At 36.5% G+C, this 20,516-nt stretch overlaps 1 protein-coding gene across 1 annotated transcript in view; it reads right to left on the bottom strand.

Moving 5' to 3' along the window:
• RSF1 (remodeling and spacing factor 1) overlaps positions 1–20,516 on the bottom strand; it is a 165,359-nt gene that overhangs the window by 107,306 nt on the left and 37,537 nt on the right. The window contains exon 2 of the mRNA XM_060160114.1: positions 15,332–15,423. Coding sequence (XP_060016097.1) covers positions 15,332–15,423 — 92 coding nt within the window. The remainder of the gene's footprint in view (positions 1–15,331; positions 15,424–20,516) is intronic.

Here is a 20,516-nt window from a genome sequence, read left to right on the forward strand (position 1 = left end):
CCTGCAAACTCCAGTGCTGCACGTCTCAGGCCAAACAACCAGTAAGACAGGAATACAGCACCACCCATCAAAAATAAAATAAAATAAATGACAAAAAAATATGTTGCAGACGAAGCAGCAAGGTAAAAACCTACAAGACCAAATAAATGAAGATGAAACAGGCAACCGACCCCAAAAGAATTCAGAGTAATGACAGTAAAGAGGATCCAAAATCTTGGAAACAGAATGCAGAAAATAAAAGAAACATTTAACAAGGATCTAGAAGAACTAAAGAGCAAACAAACACTGATGTACCACACAATTACTGAAATTAAAAATACTCTAGAAGAAATCAACAACAGAATAACTGAAGCAGAAGAACAGTAAGTGAGCTAGAAGATAAAATGGTAGAAATAACTGCCAGGGAGCAGAATAAAGAAAAAACAATGAGGATTTGCCTCAAGATGCTGAAGGAGAAGGACGTGCTCTCACTCCCTCTTGTAAGAGCACCAGAATCACAACGAACTGCTGAACAATCATCAACAGGAAGACACTGGAACTCACCAAAAAAGATACCCCACATCCAAAGACAAAGGAGAAGCCACAATGAGACGGTAGGAGGGGCACAATCACAATAAAATCAAATGCTGTAACTGCTGGGTGGGTGACTCATAAGCTGGAGAACACTTCTACCACAGAAGTCCACCCACTGGAGTGAAGGTTCTGAGCCCTATACTGGGCTTCCCAACCCGGAGGTCCAGCAACGGGAGGAAGAATTCCTAGAGAATCAGACTTTGAAGGCTACTGGGATTTGATTGCAGGTCTTCGAAAGGACTGGGGGAAAAAGTGACTCCACTCTTGGAGGGCACACGCAAACTAGCGTGCACATCAGGACCCAGGGGAAGGAGCAGTGACGCCACAGGAGACTGAACCAGACCTACCTGCTAGTAGTGGAGGGTCTCCTGCAGAGGCGGGGTGTGGCTGTGTCTCACCGAGAGGACAAGGACACTGGCAGCAGAAGTTCTGGGAAGTACTCCTTGGCATGAGCCCTCCCAGAGTCCACCTTTAGCCCCACCAAAGAGCCCAGGTAGGCTCCAGTATTGGGTTGCCTCAGGCCAAACAAACAACAGGGAAGAAACCCGGCCATACCCATCAGCAGTCAAGCAGATTAAAGTTTTACTGAGCTCTGCCCGCCAGAGCAACAAACAGCTCTACCCACCACCAGACCCTCGCATAAGGAAACTTGCACAAGCCTCTTAGATAGCCTCATCCACCAGAGGGCAGATGGCAGAAGCAAGAACTACAATCCTGCAGCCTGTGGAACAAAAACCATGTTCACAGAAAGTTAGAAAAGATGGAAAGGCAGACGGCTATGTACCAGATGAAGGAACAAGATAAAACCCCAGAAAAACAATTAAATGAAGTGGAGATAGGAAACCTTCCAGAAAAAGAATTCAGAATAATGACAGTGAAGTTGATCCAGGACCTCGGAAAAAGAATGGAGGCAAAGATCAAGAAGATGCAAGATATGTTTAACAAAGACCCAGAAGAATTAAAGAACAAACAAACAGAGGAACAATACAATAACTGAAATGAAAACTACACTAGAAGGAATCAATAGCAGAATAACTGAGACAGAAGAACGGATAAGTGACCTGGAAGACAGAATGGTGGAATTCACTGCTGCGGAACAGAATAAAGAAAAAAGAATGAAAAGAAATGAAGACAGCCTAAGAGACATCTGGGACGTTACACGCAACAACATTTGCATTATAGGGGTCCCAGAAGGAGAAGAGAGAAAGGACTCGAGAAAATATTTGAAGAGATTATAGTCGAAAACTTCCTAACATGGGAAAGGAAATAGCCACCCAAGTCCAGGAAGCGCAGAGAAGTCCCATACAGGATAAACCAAAGGAGAAATATGCTGAGACACATAGTAATCGAACTGGCAAAAATTAAAGACAAAGAAAAATTATTGAAAGCAGCAAAGAAAAAAAGACAAATAACATACAAGAAAACTCCCATAAGGTTAACCGGTGATTTCTCAGCAGAAACTCTACAAGCCAGAAGGGAGTGGCAGGACATACTTAAAGTGATGAAAGGGAAGAACCTACAGCCAAGAGTACACTACCCGGCAAGGATCTCATTCAGTTTCGATGGAGAAATCAACAGCTTTACAGACAAGCAAAAGCTAAGAATTCAGGACCACCAAATCAGGTCTGCAACAAATGCTAAAGGAACTTCTCTAAGTGGGAAACACAAGAAAAGAAAAGGACCTACAAAAAAAAAAAAAAAACCACAACAATTAGGAAAATGGTAATAGGAACATACATGTTGGTAATTATCTTAAACGTGAATGGATTAAATGTTCCAACCAAAAGACACAGGCTCGCTGAATCGATACAAAAACAAGACCCATATAAACGCTGTCTACAAGAGACCCACTTAAGACCTAGGGACACATACAGACTGAAAGTGGAGAATGGAATAAGATATTCCATGCAAATGAAAATCAAAAGAAAGCTGGAGTAGCAATACTCATATCAGATAAAATAGACTTCAAAATAAAGAATGTTACAAGAGACAAGAAAGGACACTACATAATGATCAAGGGACGAATCCAAGACGAAGATATAACAATTATAGATATATATGCACCCAACATAGGAGCACCTCAATACATAAGGCAACTGCTAACAGCTATAAAAGAGGAAATCGAAAGTAACACAATAATAGTGAGGGACTTTAACACCTCACTTACACCAATGGACAGATCATCCAAAATGAAAATAAATAAGGAAACAGAAGCTTTAAATGACACAATAGACCAGATAGATTTAATTGATCTTTATAGGACATTCTATCCAAAAACAGCAGATTACACTTTCTTCTCAAGTGCTCACGGAACATTCTCCAGGATAGATCACAAATTGGGTCACAAATCAAGCCTCAGTAAATTTAAGAAAACTGCAATCATATCAAGCATCTTTTCTGACCACTACGCTATAAGATAAGAAATAAATTACAGGGAAGAAAACGTAAAAAACACAAACACATACAGGCTAAACAACACATTACTAAATAACCAAAAGATCACTGAAAAAAATCAAAGAGGAAATCAAACAACACCTAGAGCCAAATGACAATGAAAACACAACGATCCAAAACCTACGGAATGAAGCAAAAGCAGTTCTAAGAGGGAAGTTTATAGCTATACAAGCCTACCTCAAGAAACAAGAAAAATCTCAAATAAACAATCTAACCTTACACCTAAAGGAACTAAAGAACAAACAAAACCCAAAGTTAGTAGAAGGAAAGAAATCATAAAGATCAGATCAGAAATAAATAAAAAAGAAATGAAGGAAACGATAGCAAAGAGCAATAAAACTAAAAGATGGTTCTTTGAGAAGATAAACAAAATTGATAAATCATTAGCCACACTCATTAAGAAAAAAAGGGAGAAGAATGAAATCAATAGAATTAGAAATGAAAAAGGTGAAGTAACAACTGACACTGTAGAAATACAAAGGATCATGAGAGACTACTAGAAGCAATTATATGCCAATAACAAGGACAACCTGGAAGAAATGGACAAATTCTTAGAAAAGCACAAGCTTCCAAGACAGAACCAGGAAGAAATAGAACATATAAACAGATAAATCAGAAGCACTGAAATTGAAACTGAGATTCAAATTCTTCCAACAAACAAAAGCCCAGGACCAGATGGCTTCACATGCAAATTCTATCAAACATTTAGAGAAGAGCTAACATGTATACTTCTCAAACTCTTCCAAAATATAGCAGAGGGAGGAACACTCCCAAACTCATTCTATGAGGCCATGATCACCCTGATAATAAAAGCAGAAAAAGATACTCAAAAAAAAGAAAATTACAGACCAATATAACTGATGAATATAGATGCAAAAATCCTCAACAAAATACTAGCAAACAGAATCCATCAACACATTAAAAGGATCATACACCACGATCAAGTGGTGTTTTTCCAGGAATGCAAGGATTCTTCAGTATATGCAAATTAATCAATGTGATACACCATATTAACAAATCGAAGGAGAAAAACCATATGAGCATCTCAATAGATGCAGATAAAGCTTCTGACAAAATTCAACACCCATTTATGATAAAAACCCTCCAGAAAGTGGGCATAGAGGGAACCTACCTCAACATAATGAAGACCATATATGACAAACCCACAGCAAACATCGTTCTCAATGGTGAAAAACTGAAAGCGTTTCCTCTAAGATCAAGAACAAGACAGGGTGCCCACTCTTACCACTATTAGTCAACACAGTTTTGGAAGTTATAGCCATGGCAATCAGAGAAGAAAAAGAAATAAAAGGAACCCAAATCAGAAAAGAAGAAGTCAAACTGTCACTGTTTGCAGATGACCTGATATTATACATAGAGAATCCTAAAGATGCTACCAGAAAACTACAGCTAATCAATGAAGCTGGTAAAGTAGGAGGATACAAAAGGAATGCACAGAAATCTCTTGCATTACTATACACTAACAATGATAAATCTGAAAGAGAAATTAAGGCAACGCTCTCATGTACCACTGCAACAAAAAGAATAAAATGCCTAGGAATAAACCTACCTAAGGAAACAAAAGACTTGTATGCAGAAATCTATAAGACACTGATGAAAGAAATTAAAGACGATACAAGCAGATGGAGAGATATACCATGTTCTTGGATTGGAAGAATCAACATTGTGAAAATGACTATACTACCGAAAGCAATCTACAGAGTCAATGCAATCCCTATCAAACTGCCAATGGCATTTTTCACAGAACTAGAAGAAAAAACGGCACAATTTCTGTGGAAACACAAAAGACCCTGAATAGCCAAAGCAGTCTTGAGGGTAAAACACGGAGCTGGAGGAATCAGACTCCCTGACTTAAGACTATACTAGAAAGCTACAGTAATCAAGACAATATGGTACTGGCACAAACAGAAATATAGATCAATGGAACAGGATAGAAAGCCCAGAGATGAACCCATGCACATATGGTCACCTTATCTTTGGTAAAGGAGGCAAGAGTATGCAATGCAGAAAAGACAGCCTCTTCCATAAGTGGTGCTGGGAAACTGGACAGCTACATGTAAAAGAATGAAATTAACATCATACCTAATGATGTTAATGGTGACCCAATTCTTAACATCATACACAAAAATAAACTCCAAATGCATTAAGGACCTAAATGTAAGGCCAGACACTATAAAACTCTTAGAGAAAAACATAGGCAGACCACTCTATGACATAAATCACAGCAAGATCCTTTTTGACACACCTCCTAGAGAAATGGAGATAAAAACAAAAATAAACAAATGGGACCTAATGAAACTTAAAAGTTTTTGTACAGCATAGGAAATCATAAACAAGACAAAAAGACAACCCTCAGAATGGGAGAAAATATTTGCAAACAAAGCAAGTGACAAAGGATTAATCTCCAAAATATACAAGCAGCTCATGCAGCTCAATATCAAAAAAACAAACAACCCAATCCAAAAATGGGCAGAAGAGGTAAACAGACATTTTCCCAAAGAAGATATACAGATTGCCAACAAACACATGAAAAGATGCTCAACATTACCAATCATTAGAGAAATGCAAATCAAAACTACAATGAGGTATCACCTCACACTGGTTGTAATGGCCATCATCAAAAAATTTACAAACAATAAATGCTGGAGAGGGTGTGGAGAAAAGGGAACCCTGCTATACTGTTGGTGGGGATGTAAACTGATACAGCCACTATGGAGAACAGTATGGAGATTCCTTAAAAAACTAAAAATAGAACTAGTATATGACCCAGCAATCCTACTACTGGGCATATACCCTGAGAAAACCATAACTCAAAGAGTCATGTACCACAATGTTCACTGCAGGACTATTTACAGTAACAGGACACGGAAACAGCCTAAGTGTGCATCGAGAGATGAATGGATAAAGATGTGGCCCATATATACAATGGAATATTACTCAGCCATAAAAAGACACGAAACAGTTATTTGTAGTGAGGTGGATGGATCTAGAGTCTGTCATACAGAGTGAAGTTAAGTCAGAAAGAGAAAAACAAATACCGTATGGTAAAACATATATATGGAGTCTAAAAAAAATGGTTCTGATGAACCTAGGGACAGGACAGGAATAAAGACACAGATGTAGAGAATGGACTTGAGGACACAGGGAGGGGGAAGGGGAAGCTGGGACAAAGTGAGAGAGTAGCGTGGACATATATACACTACCAAATGTAAAATAGATAGCTAGTGGGAAGCAGTCACATAGCACAGGGAGATCAGCTCGGTGCTTTGCGACCACCTAGAGGGGTGGGATAGAGAGGGTGGGAGGGAGACGCAAGAGGGAGGGGATACGGGGATATACGTATGCATATAGCTGATTCACTTTGTTATACATCAGAAATTAACGCAACACTGTAAAGCAATTATACTCCAATAAAGATTCTAAAAAAAAAAGTACTCTTAGAAGAACTAAAATCATAGGCGCTAAAAATTGGTATCTCATAATAGTATCCTTTTAACATGCTTGAGTACCTACAATTAGCAAGGCATAATATTAGATGAAAACACTGAAAAATATGCATACTTCCCTGATTTCAAAGAACTTGCATTTTGATGTGTGTGGGGGGTGTGGAGCGGAAGCAGGGGAACAGGAGAGCAGACAGAGACACACACACAGACATACATACACAAACACACTCATGTGGCTCGCTTCTGCTAGGACAGTGTTCGTTCATTTATCCAATTACTGATTCAACAAATACTGACTGAGCAATCACTATGTGTTAGGCACTGGTTCAGGTGCTAAGAGTATAATAGAGATTGACAAAAATCCTTGCCCTCACTGAGATTTGGTTTTTGTGGAAGACAGACTTAAATAATAAACTTGGGATTTTTCGTTCTATGAATGAAATAAAACAAGGTGATTAGATGAGATTGAAGGGCAAGACCTACTTTAGTTATACAAAAAAGCAAGGAGCAAGAAACAGCATGACCATTCTGGAAACCAAAAGTATTTCTTCATGGCAGAACTACTGTACTGTATGTACTACCACACAGTACATACTGATGTGGTAAAGAGAACAGGAAGAAAAGAATCCAGAGAAAAAAATAGCAAGGCCCATCACATAAAAAACTTTGTTCCCATGTTAAAAAATTTATTTTCCATTCAGAAGACAACAAGGAGTCATAATTAAGGGCTTAAAACAGAAGAGAAAGATCATTCAGATTTTCGCTTTACCATTTTCACTGTGGTAACTGAAATAGACACGGAAACCAATCTGGAGGTTCCCACATTAATCCAGGTGAGAGAAAATGACTGCAAGCAGGGTAGAAACAAAGAGGGTTGAGTATACTGAGTTGAGAGAGATTTAGAAGGCTAAATCAAACAGGGCTTGGTTGATATGCAGTCCAGAGTGACCAGCAGCTCTGAATATATAATAGTACCATTTACCAAGTCAAGGAACAATAAACTCTAGACTATTAAAAAAAACACTATAAAAGTAGCAGATCTATCCAAGTTCTGGTTCTCTTTTACTAACTTGGATACATGGCCAAGAATAAGTATCTCCCTTTGGTTCTTAATATCTTCATCTGTTAAATGAACAGTTCAGAGAGAGCGGCCAAGATTTAGTTTGGGAAATGATAAAGGAATCAAGGATGATACTTATATTTCTGGTTTGAGAAAATATGTGGTATTGATGCTATTTAACCAAGGGTATCAGTCAGGATAGTAGGGTTATGCTGCAGTAACAAAGGACCCCCAAATCTCAATGATTTACAGCAATGGCTGGCAAACTCTGGCCCACAGACTATTTGTTTTTGTAGATAAAGTTTTACTGGAACACAGCCATATCCATTTATTTAGAAACTGTAGTTGTGAAAGAAAATATAAGGACCACAAGCCTAAAATATTTACTATCTCACCCCTTAAGAAATAGTTTGCTGAACACCTAGGTTTATAGCAACAAAGTTTATTCTTGGGCTACACTGTATCTTGATAACAGGTTGGTAGTGGCTCTGCTGCACATTATCTTCACCCCCAAATGAGTGGCATTTATCTAGAAAATTATCAGTCATCATAGCAAAGGTAATAAAACACATGAAGAATATACATTGCTCTTAAAGCTTTTTCCAGAAAGTGTAACTAACATACCACTTTTCCTTCATTTCACCGACCAAAGCCTAATCACATGACCATGCCTGAATTTACCAGCAGGGGGATGTATAGTCCTCCCAAAGGGAAGGGAACCAAATATTTTGCAGTTGTCCCACACAAATCTGGCTACCCTGTTCCATTTTCCTGAGTTTGTGGCCACTAAAGAAGACCTGACATTTTCTAACCTCTTTTACGAATAGGTATAATCATGTGACTGTATTGTTTCTAATGGAATAACAGAAGTAACATATGCAACTTCTGCTTTGCTTATTAAAAGAAAACTGCATGCCCTGAACTTACTTACTTTCTCCTTTCTGAGGCTGAAGTACATTGTACAACACAGGAAAGCAAAATGTCCTAGGGTACAACAGTGAAATAAAAGAAACCTGGGTCTCTGAATAACCTCATGGAACACAACTGTCTCAAGAGTCTAGACCAGTCATTGTTATGATAGAGAGAAATAAACTTATTGCTTTTTTTCCCCCCTTTTTGGCTGCACTGTAGGGCATGCAGAATCTTAGTTCCCCGACCACGGATCAAACCTGTGCCTCCTGCATTGGGAGCTAAGAGTCTTAACCACCGGACCACCTGGGAAGTCCCAAGTTATTGCTTATTTAAGCAATTATATTTTGGAACCATTTTGTTACAGAAGTTTAGTCTCTACACTGACACAGATTCACTTTATTTTTTGAGTAAAGATGTTCACTATGTAATTGAGTATACTGGCCTTGGAACTAAGAAGATTCAGGATGAAAATATGACTCACTGGCATACGGGGTTTAAAGCCATGGGAATAAATAAGATAATCCAGGGAGAGTATATGAAATGAGACTAGAGGAGAGTCTACAACAAAACTCTGTAGTACAAAAACCTTCAGGAGCTTAGATAAAAAGAAAGATCTGGCAAAGGAGACTACTAGGGATAGAAAGAAATCCAGGAAAGTACTGTAGGAAAGAAGGCAAAAGAAGAATGTTTGAAGGAAAGAACATGTAGAGAAACTGGGAAGATATGTAATAAATAGTGTCACTTGAATTTAGTAATAAGCGACACTGTTCAAACGCTTGAACTGAAAAAGAAATTTTATTGGAATGGAATTATGCAGAGGAGGAAATTTTCAATGGACTAAGGAGTGAATGGGAGGTAAAGAAACAGACCAGCAAATAAAGAAAATTATTTCAAGAGGTCTGTAAGATAGATAGCTTCTACGTGGCCCATAATGATCTTCACCTCCTGGTATTCATTCCCCTTATGTCATTCCCTCCCTTGTTCCTTCACCCCACCCGCTTTGGTTATGAGCCAAATCTAGTGATTTCATTCTAACAAATAAAATATGGCAAAGGTGATAGTACGTCATTTCCAAGATCTGGCTACAAAAAGACCATGAGTTCCATCTCAGGAACTCTCTCTCACTCACTGGCTCTGTTGCAATATTTTAAGCTGCCTTATGAAAAAGCCATGACAAGGAACCCAATCCTGTCAACAGCTATGTGACTGAGCTTGGAAGTGGATCCTCTTCCAGTTGAGCCTTCAGAGAAAACTGCAAGGCAAGCTGACAGCTTGACTACGTACAGCCTAATGACAGACACTGAGCCAGATTCCTAACACAAAAAAATTATGAGATAATAAATGTTTGATGTTCATTGTTTTAAGCTGCTCAGTTTGGGGGTAAGTTGTCATGAAAGCAATAAATAACTAATATAAAGGGGAAGAAGAGCAGATGGGTGGCAGCTGAAGGGAAATAAAGAGTTAATGGAGAGTTTATAGTTCTTTACTAAAATAGTAGAGACTTTAGCATATCAAAAAAGGATAAGGGAAAAATACACATTTATACATAAGAGTGTATTTACAGGGCAGTGAAAGTCTTAAAAAACAGGGAAAAAAGGACTGTAAATATACATATGAAGTTAGCAAATCTCTATAAATATCTAAGTAGAAAAATTATTTTTTAATATTGAAGAAGGATATAATATATGTTAAGTAAGGGCAAAAAAAGTCTCAACAAAACTAGAGGGATCAAAATCAAACAAAGTATGTTCTCCTACACAATGGAATGAAATTAGAAATCAAAAACAGGAAAAAATTGGGAAAATTCACAAACGTGGAAACAACACACTACTAAATAACCAACGGGTCAAAAAAGAAATCACAAGGGAAAAGAGAAAATACTTAGAAATGAATGAAAACAAAAGAGAACATACTAATTTATTAAATGTAACTAAGCAATAGCTGAAAATGCCTATATTGAAAAAGAGGAATACCTCAAATTAATAACCTAAACTTCCATGTTAGAAAAGAAGAGTAGGGACTTCCCTGGTGGCACAGTGGTTAAGAATCCACCTGCCAATGCTACAGACACAGGTTAGAGCCCTGGTCCGGGAATATCCCATGCCGCAGAGCAACTAAGCTGGTGCGCCACAACTACTGAGCCAGCACTCTAGAGCCTGCGCTCTAGAGCTCGCACTCTAGAGCCCGCGAGCCACAACTACTGAAGCCTACATGCCTAGAGCCCCGTGCTCTGCAACAAGAGAAGCCACCGCAATGAGCAGCCCACGCACCACAACGAAGAGTAGCCCCTACTCACTGCAACTACAGAAAGCCTGCACGCAGCAACAAAGACCCAACGTGGCCAAAAATAAATAAATAAATAAAATTTAAAAAGAAAAACAGAAATTCAATTAAACCAAAAGTTGGTCCTTAAAAAGATAAAATTTTACAAACCTCTAACTAGACTGGCCAGGAAAAAAGAGAACACTAAATCAGTAAAATGAGGAAAGAAAGAAGGAACATTACTACAGACTTTGCAGAAGTAAAAAGAATTATAAGTGAATACTACGAACAACTGTATGCCAATAAATTAGATAAGCTAATAAAATGGACAATTTCCTAGAAAGGCACAAACTACTGAACTTGACACAAGAAGAAATACAAATCTGACTAAATCAATGACAGTTAAAGAGACTGAATAAACAAACAAAAATTTTCAACAAAGAAAAGCCCAAGTGCACCTGGCTTCCCTGCTAAATTCTAATAAATACCTCACAAACACTTGCAAAAAAACAAAAGCAGAGGAAACACTTCTCAATTCAACATAAGAGGCCAGCATTACCGAGATAGCAAAACCAGACAAAGACACCTCAAGAAAAAAAAAAAAATACGGATATCCCTTATGAACATAGGCACAAAAATCCTCAAAAATAAATTAACAAACCAAATCTAGCAACAGATAAAAATGATTATGGACCATGACCAAGTGGGATTGGTTACAGGATTGCAAGGTTTCAACATATGAAAATTAATCAATGTAATATACCACATTAATAGAATAAAGGACAAAATTTGTGTGGTTAACTCAATAGATGCAGAAAAAACATCTGACAAAATCCAACAGCTTTCATGATAAAAACACTAAACAAACTAGGAAAAGAAGAGAATTTCCTCAACCTGATAAAGGACATCAATGAAAAACCCTCAAATAACACCATACTAAAAGTTGAAAGGCTGAAAACTTTCCCCCTAGGATCAGGAACATGACAAGGATGTCTGCTCTCACCATTTCTATTCAACAGTGTACCAGAGGTTCCAGCAAAGCAATTATGCAAGAAAAAGAAATAAAGCGTATCCAGATTGAAAAGGGGGAAGTAAGCCTATCTATGTTTGCAGATGACATAATCTTGTATATAGAAAATCTTAAGAATTCACAAAAAAAGCTATTTGAGCTAATAATGAGTTTGGCAAAGTTGCAACATACAAGATCAACATACAATCATTAGTCATATTTCTACACAATAGCAGTGAATGATATGAAAATGAAATTAAGAAAATTCCATTTACAATACCCTCAAAAACAGCAAAATGCTAAGGAATAAATTGAACAAAAGTATAAGACTGGAGTCAGAAAACTGCAAAACATTTTTGAAAGGAATTAAAGACCTACATATTTTGAAAGACATCCTATTTTCATGGATCAGAAAACTTACTACTGTTAAGAAGCCAATACTCCCCAAATTTATCTATAGATTATATACAATCCCTATGCAAATCCTAACTGGCATTTTTGCAGATACTGATGAGCTGATCCTCAAACTCATAAGGAAATGAAAGTGACGCAGAACAGCCAAAACAATTTTGGAAAAGATGAACAATTTCAAAATTTACCACAAAGTTGCAGTAATCAAGACTATATGGTACCAGCATAAATAACAACATGTAAGTCAACAGAATGAAAACTTCAGAAATAAACTCTCACATTTATGGTCAATTGACTTTCTACAAGGATGTCAGGGCAATCCAGTGAGGGAAAGAATGTTTTTTACAAATGGTAATAGAACAAATGGATATCTATGTGCAAAGAATATAGTTGGACTCCTATCTGAGAGTATATTCAAAAATTAAATGGGTTATAGATCTAAATTTAAGAACTAAAAACTACAAACTCTTAAAACAAAATATAGAATTAAATCTTCATGACCTGGGCTTGGGCAACAGTTTCTTATATATGACACCAAAGCACTAGCCACATTAGAAAAATATTGGACTTAATCAAAATGAAAACTTCCAAGCATCAAAAGATATTACACAGAAACTGAAAAGACAACACACATAATGGGAGAAAATATTTGCAAACCATATATCTGGTAAGGGTCTAGTATGCAGAATATATAAAAAAACTTTAAAAACTCAAAAACAAGAAGACAACCAATTAAAAAATGGACAAGGATGTGAACAGACATTTTTCCAAAGAAGATACACACAAAGTCCGACAAGCCCATGAAAAGAAGGTTCAACATCCTTTAATCATAAGGAAAATGTAAATCAAAACCATAATGAGACAGTACTTCATCCCCACTGGGAGGGCTAAAATCAATCAGTCAATAATAAGTGTTGGTAAGGTGGGATGTGGAAAAGTTGGAACCCTCATAGGTTCCTAGGGAAAAACGTTGGAGCTGTTTTGGAAACAGTCTGGCAGTTCCTCAAAAAATTAAACAAAGAATTACCATATAACCCAGCAATTCTACCCTAGATATATACTCAAAAAACTGAATCACCTGTCTACCCAAAAATCTGTACACAAATGTTCATAGCAGTACTATTTATAATAGCCAAAAGGTAGAAACAAGGCAAATATAAACTGATAAGCAGATTAAATGTAATATTATCCACACAATGGAATATTATTCAAGCATAAAAACGAACAAAGTTCTGATACATGCTACAACACAGATGAACCTTGAAAACATTTTGCTAAGTGAAAGAAGCCAGACACAAAGGCTACTACAAATTCTGATTCCATTTATATGAAACCTCCATAATAGGCAAATTCATAGAGTCAGAAAACAGATCAGTGGTTGCTAAGGACTGGGGGAATGGGGAAGTAATTGCTAATGGGTATGAGGTTTCTTCTGGGGCGATGAAGATGTTCTGGTTTGGATACTGGTGATGGTTGCACAACCTTGTGAATATACTAAAAACACTGAATTGTACACTTTCAAAGGGCAAATTTTATGTTATATGAAAGTATCTCAATTCAAAAAAATTGAGCTAGAACCTGCAGTTATGACCATAAAACTAAAGGGGTTTATAAAATCATCTTGTCCCAATTATCACATTTTATGAAGAAACTGAGATACAAGGGGGCAAAAGGAGATTATCCGTGGACCCAAATTTTGTTAACAGTAGAGTTGAGATTAGTATACAAGATATTTCTACCTCAGTTCTCAGAACATATACAAAACAAACCAACCCACTTTAATAAACAGATTTACAAACAACTACACCCTTTAAAATGTTATGTTAAAAACTACTATCCTGAAATTCTAGCACCTCTTTTTAAGGTCCAGACCTAGATTGTTAATAAATATTTTGTTAAAGGCAAAGCAGCAACTTCACTGGTATCCACCCCCTGCCCCACTGGTATGTTTAAAAGGACTTTAAACAGTTAAAACTTTGCTCATTTATTATCCACAGTTTAATATAGTTCAGAGATTTAATTAAATATTAGTTAATCAAGGCTTTTAGAAAATCACACAGCATCAAATTTTTGAAATGCTGAGCCAACTTTCCAGGGCTTCAAACTTGTGCAAAAGTATTGAAATATATCTCATCTCATATTGGGCTTTTCAAAAGTTAAGACACTCCTACCACTTGCTGAGCGTTCAGGTCTATGCCTCCTCTCCCTGAATCTGGGGAGAACTGTGGTTGCTTCAACCAACAGAGTACAGTGAAAGTGACCTTTTCCAAATTCCCAACCCAGAGAGTCACTGAGCTGATTAAAATGATTATTGTTTTATGTCACTTAATTTAGAGTGGTGTGTTACGCAGCAAAGATAACTGAAACAGCACATGTGATTTTTTATGATAAGAACAAGCAACTCCTGTTCCCTGATGGTTCCTCTTTTCATAGCACTCTACAATCATATGCACACGCCTGCAAAAGCAGGTATGAAAATACATGTATACATAAACATACATTTTTAAAAAGACGATAAGAAAATTACAGGTTTTCAATCGCCTAAAAATGTAACCTAATATTCTTGTATGTTAGAGTTCAAAATATCACCCCCCGCCCCTCACAAAATTGTGTGGATCTCAAAAGTTTGGATGCAATTCCATCCAGACAATTTTCCTGAATGGTCGTGCCCTTAATAGGGTTTATCCTAAAGCAATCATTTTCTGATTACCCAAGTTGTTCTCATTAAGGATAGGTTTGGCCTATTGTTAACTTAGAAGCCTTCCATACTGACCTAAAGGTCTTTGGACATTTTACTTTTTAAGTAAAAGACAAATTTTGGCTCTGTCTACACATACTATGTGATCTCAAAGAAAAATGACAACTTTGTTGGGCCTCATCTATAGCTTAATTGAGTTGTTCAGGACGATTTTAAGAAATCATGAAAGAAACTGAGAGAAAACATGAAAAGTCCTGAGCACAGTGTTTGACACAAAAGATAACACCTCTGAAATCTAACTTTGGGACTCTAGACTATTGCTTAGTAGCTGCAAAAAAGAATCACATACCTGTAGTAATCATATAGATTTCTGAGTCATATTTTGCAACTTTTAGGAGACCATTTTAAAAATCAGAGCATATTATGAAACATAACATCGATTTATGCTAGATAGAATATCGAGAAGGTGATTTACAAATATTTACCTTGATCAAATATTTTTCCCATCTATCTGCTGTAACAGATTTGCCAATCTTCCTCATCAACTTCAAATGGAGCTCCACCAATTCTTTAGGTACTTAAAAGGAAGAAAAAATACTGTTAGCCAGCAAAATAAAACATTTGTAACATTTAGGATCATAAAAAAAGAACTTTCTTCAATGCTGAATACTTTTTCAAAATAGATGTTGATTTTGTTATCTTTTAGAACTCTGAATCAGAAAAGACTAAACTAGGGCAAGAAATAACTGAAAACTACTTTTTTAAACATGAACAAGAATATTCATGTTTTCTTTCAAAACATCAACAATTAAGAGTGAACTCTAATGTAAACTGCAGACTTTTGGGTGATAATAATGTGTCAATGTAGGTTCATCAATTTCAACAAATGTACCATAGTAGTGTGGGATGTGGACAGTGAGAGAGGTTGTACATGTGCGGAGGAAGAGGGTATATGTGAACTCTCTCTACTTTGTGCTCAATTTTTTTTGTGAATCTAAAACTGCTCTAAAAAATAAAGTCTATAAAAAATACCATAAAGTAAAATCACTTAACTATACAACTAAAATTTCTACTGTGTTTCTCATACCACATATTTGGTTTCTTGACTGAGATTGCAGACCAAGACACAGATTCACAGAATCAGAAAGGAATCAACGAATATAAATTCCAAATTGACAGATATCTCAGAAATAGAGTCTAATTGGTTTTCAAGCTGTTGAAGAAAACTACTCTTCTGACCCATCCCTTATCTAATGTGCTAAACTCCTCTATAGCATCCCTATAAATCTCTGCTTGACAAACTACAGGGACAGAAAATTTACTTAACCTTCCAAAATTCTAATTATTAGAAAGTTACCCTTACACAAAGTAAAAAATCTGCCTCCCTACACCTTCCTCCCATTTCTTGCTCTTATTCTCTAGTTTCAAAGAAAATACTTTCAATTCCTCTTTTATTGGAAACTTCAAATATTTGAACACAGCTGTATCTTTCCTCAAGTTTTCTCTTCCAACTGTAAACAACCAGAGTTCCTCCAAATATCCCCTGGACATCATCTGATTATATGGTATAACTGTATTAATTAGACCTGAGGGAAATGAAGGACACACACATTTAGCATTTCCCAAATACCAAATGCTGCTAGTAACCTAAGAGAAATTACATTTATACTATCTAAAAAGTTTCCCTAATCAAATACATTAGGGAAATATATATTTATTTTTACCACAGAACTTCCTGAAGTCTTAATTGATTAGTCTTATATAAATAGTCTTATAACCCTATCTTGGATATAATCTGCAGCATTCCCTAATATATTTGATCATGGAATCTTTTTCTGTGAAACACACAATACCTTGTAGTATACAAGTGCTCTGAAGTACAGGTTGGGAAGTGATGGACTAATTTTTTTCATTCATTCTTTCAGATTCTTTATGCTCCAGTAAAGCCACTTCTAACTTGAAATGACCCTGAAGCATAAAAACATTTCACTATTCAACAAATTTCTGTGGGTCCACTATTAGTAAGCAAGAAATAGTCTCTACCTTTAATGAGCCTACTTAAGGGAGTCTTCTCTGGGGCGGGGGGGTGGGGAGGTAAATGGTGGGTGAGTTGGAGGTAAAGGAAAGAAGCAGGGGAGCGATGATTACAGATGAGTAAACAGACAATCAAACTAAGCCAAGACCAGAATACACGGGATTGAGGGTGGAGTGGAGAAAAGGGGGAAAGGACACTGCTTATGAAAGTAACAAATACAAAAGGCTGAAAAACAAAGTGAGCATGGAAGTGGAAGCACTCAGAAAAGGGGTATGATCATGAAGAATCTTATAAGAACAGGCTACAAAGTTTACATTTTATTAAAACGTTTAAGTGAGAGTGCTCTATAATTTAGAAAGATCTCAAAAACTGAACTGTAGGAAAACAGATAGCTTTTATTTGCTTATTTGTTTTAGGAGGTGGTGTGCAGGGTAGAGACGATATAAATTCAGGAAAATATCAATCCAGAAAGATGGGAGTAACCTGAAGGCAGAGGTGGTACCAAGAGAAATGGGGAGATTTGAGATATGTTTAGGAAACGAATAATAAAACTTAGGGACTGGCTGACTGAGCTAAGGGAAAGCATCAAGAAAAACTGAGGCACTGACTTAGGCAACTAAGTAGATGCCAATGACAATACATCAGGAAGAAAAAGACCTGGGCTCAATTCTCAGCTCTACTACTTAAGACAAGGAGACCATGATTCTGGTCAAGTTCTTTAAACAATGACTCTCAAATTCCTCGTCTGTAATAAAGGGTTGAACTGGCTATCTTACAGTTTTAAAAACAGGAAACATTATACAGGGCTTCTCTGGTGGCGCAGTGGTTAAGAATCCACCTGCCAATGCAGGGGACACGGGTTCGAGCCCTGGTCTGGGAAGATCCCACATGCCGTAGAGCAACTAAGCCCATGCGCCACAACTACTGATCCTATGCTCTAGAGCCCACAAGCCACAACTACTGAGCCCACATGCTACAACTACTGAAGCCCGCGTGCCTAGAGCCCCTGCTCCACAACAAGAAAAGCCACCGCAATGAGAACCCTGCACACCACAACGAACAGTAGCCCCTGCTCGCCACAACTAGAGAAAGCCCGCGCGCAGCAACAAAGACCCAATGCAGCCAAAAATATATAAATTAATAATAATTAAAAAAAGAAAACATTATACAAAGCTAAAATACCTTTATTTTCACTTCTGTCATGACATTTGGGGAACAAGGTCAGTTTCAATTTTTTTCCTTTTCCCCAAACATAGTAGTCTTAATGATTCTACCTTTCTACATCTCAAACCTGCTCCCTATCTCCCCCAATTTCTCTATGATATCATTGCACCTTCTCACTTCAGAAAAACAGGTATGGATACTCTCCTGTAACCAAAGCAATCTTTAAAACAAAAATACTGCTTTCATGTCACTTCCCAGTTCATAAATATCTTTGATGGCTCCTAGATACTTACATAAACTCATCTAGATTTCTTACCCCAGCCAAAGAGTCCCAATATTCAATTTCAACCTAACTCTCCAATCCTTCCCTCTTACTTCTGCACTTAAATGCTTGATTCAAGTCATTCTGGCCTGTTCACTATCCACTAAGCATACCCAGTCTACAACCTATCTGGGCTTTTATTCAAGCACTCCAGTTTACTGTTTTCTGCCACTTGAATCATATTCATCTTTTAATGTTGGGTCAATAAAAGCCCTAAAAGTCTCTGAGATACCTTTCCAATGATTCCAGCAACATCTTTTTCCTGGGAATGCCCACAGTATTCATATTATCTATATCACTCATTTATCAGGTAAAAGCTCTGCACCTGTGTTTTATGCATATCCTCCACATCACAGACAAATGAAATCACAAAAAGTTTTGATGCAATTGGTACTATTTTTAAAAATCCAAGAGGACAAAAGTAAATATATGCAAAAAATGTTTTTCATCCCACTTCGCAAATATAATCATTCTTGATTTAGGCATGTAGAAGTAGATTTCCTTATTAGAGCATTGGCTGTTACACAGTACTATCCAATAAAAATATAAAATGAGCCACATAATTTCAAATTTTCTATTAGTTCATTCATAAAAGTAAAAAAAAAAGGTCAAAATTAATTTTAACAATTTATGTTATGTAGCACTATATAGCTCAATGTTATTTCAACATACTATCAGCATTTAAAATTTCAGACTTTTACTTGACATTTTACTTATTTTTTTAATTTATAACTCAATTAAAATTATACATCATTGACATATGACAGTATTTTCAGGTGTACAACATAATGATTTAATATTTGTATACACTGCAAAATGATCACAATAAGTCTAGTTACACCCACCACCATACATAATTACAAATTGTTTTTCTTATGAGAACTTTTAAGATCTCCTTGCTTAGCAACTTTCAAATATGCAGTACACTATTATTTTTTTTCTTTTTTTTTTTAGTACACTATTATTAACTGTAGTCACCATTCTGTATATTACCTCCCCATGACTTATTTATTTTATAACTGAAAGTTTGTACCTTTTGACCGTCTTCAACCATTGTACACTTTTGGGGTGATACCTAGTATTCAAAACATATCATTTTACCCTTACAGCATATCTCAATTCACCCTAGCCATATTTCAAGTGCTCAAGGGCCACATATGGCTACTGGCTACTGTACTGGATCACACAGAGCTAGCACATTTAAAACTAAAATTTAGAACTCACAATTTACTAACAATTCACTTAATTTTTTTTTTTTTTTGGTGATACAACTGACATATAACACTATATTTAGTTTCAGGTGTACAACATAATGACTTGATATTTGTAAATACTGCAAAATGATCACCACAATATGTCTAGTTAACATCCAATTTACTTATATTTTTTTGTTACAAATAGAACTGACAGGCTAATAACCTTATGGACACTTGTAGCTCTTAATATTTTGCCAGTCAATAAGAAGCAGACAAAAACTTCAATAGAAAAGTTAAATTGAAAATATTATAATTCCCATACTTTGCATTCTCTAAACAGTGCAGTCTATATCTGCACTTTTCAAAACAGCAGCCATTAGCTACACGTGACTATTTAGCACTTGATATGTGGCTAATAAAACTAAGGAACTAGACTTTTAATTTTACTAATTTTTAATTAACTTAAATAGCCACATGTGGTAAGTGGCTAGGGTTTGGGGCAGTGCAGCTATAAAATATCAATCATATTTTTTAAACACATGATCATTTTCTATAACACGCACTGACGATCTATAAATTCACTTATTTATCACCTGGAACATTTCCTAAATAATTTCATTTTGAGAACATTAGGTAATTATTAACTTCCTTCTAAGAATTATCTATTAACCAATTTCATGTCATTCTGAAAAATACAGGTTTTGTCCCAATTGAACCAAGATCTCTACCTTTTCACATGACAGATTTGATATATAACCTTTAACAGACACGTTTCTTTCACAAGGCCTCAAGAAGGTGAAAGGTTCTGGAGCAGAAGAAAAGGTCAGGTGCTGTGTGAATTCATGAAGGGCCTGCCAAAATGATGCAGGTATGAAACAGCAGTAAGTGGTTAGGATCCCAGAATGTATTACTGATCCAATCACCCAAAGATGTTCTATAGTTTTACATTTTTC

Source organism: Lagenorhynchus albirostris, chromosome 9 (genome assembly GCF_949774975.1).
Source record: "Lagenorhynchus albirostris chromosome 9, mLagAlb1.1, whole genome shotgun sequence".
In the NCBI taxonomy this organism is placed as follows: Eukaryota; Metazoa; Chordata; class Mammalia; order Artiodactyla; family Delphinidae; genus Lagenorhynchus; species Lagenorhynchus albirostris.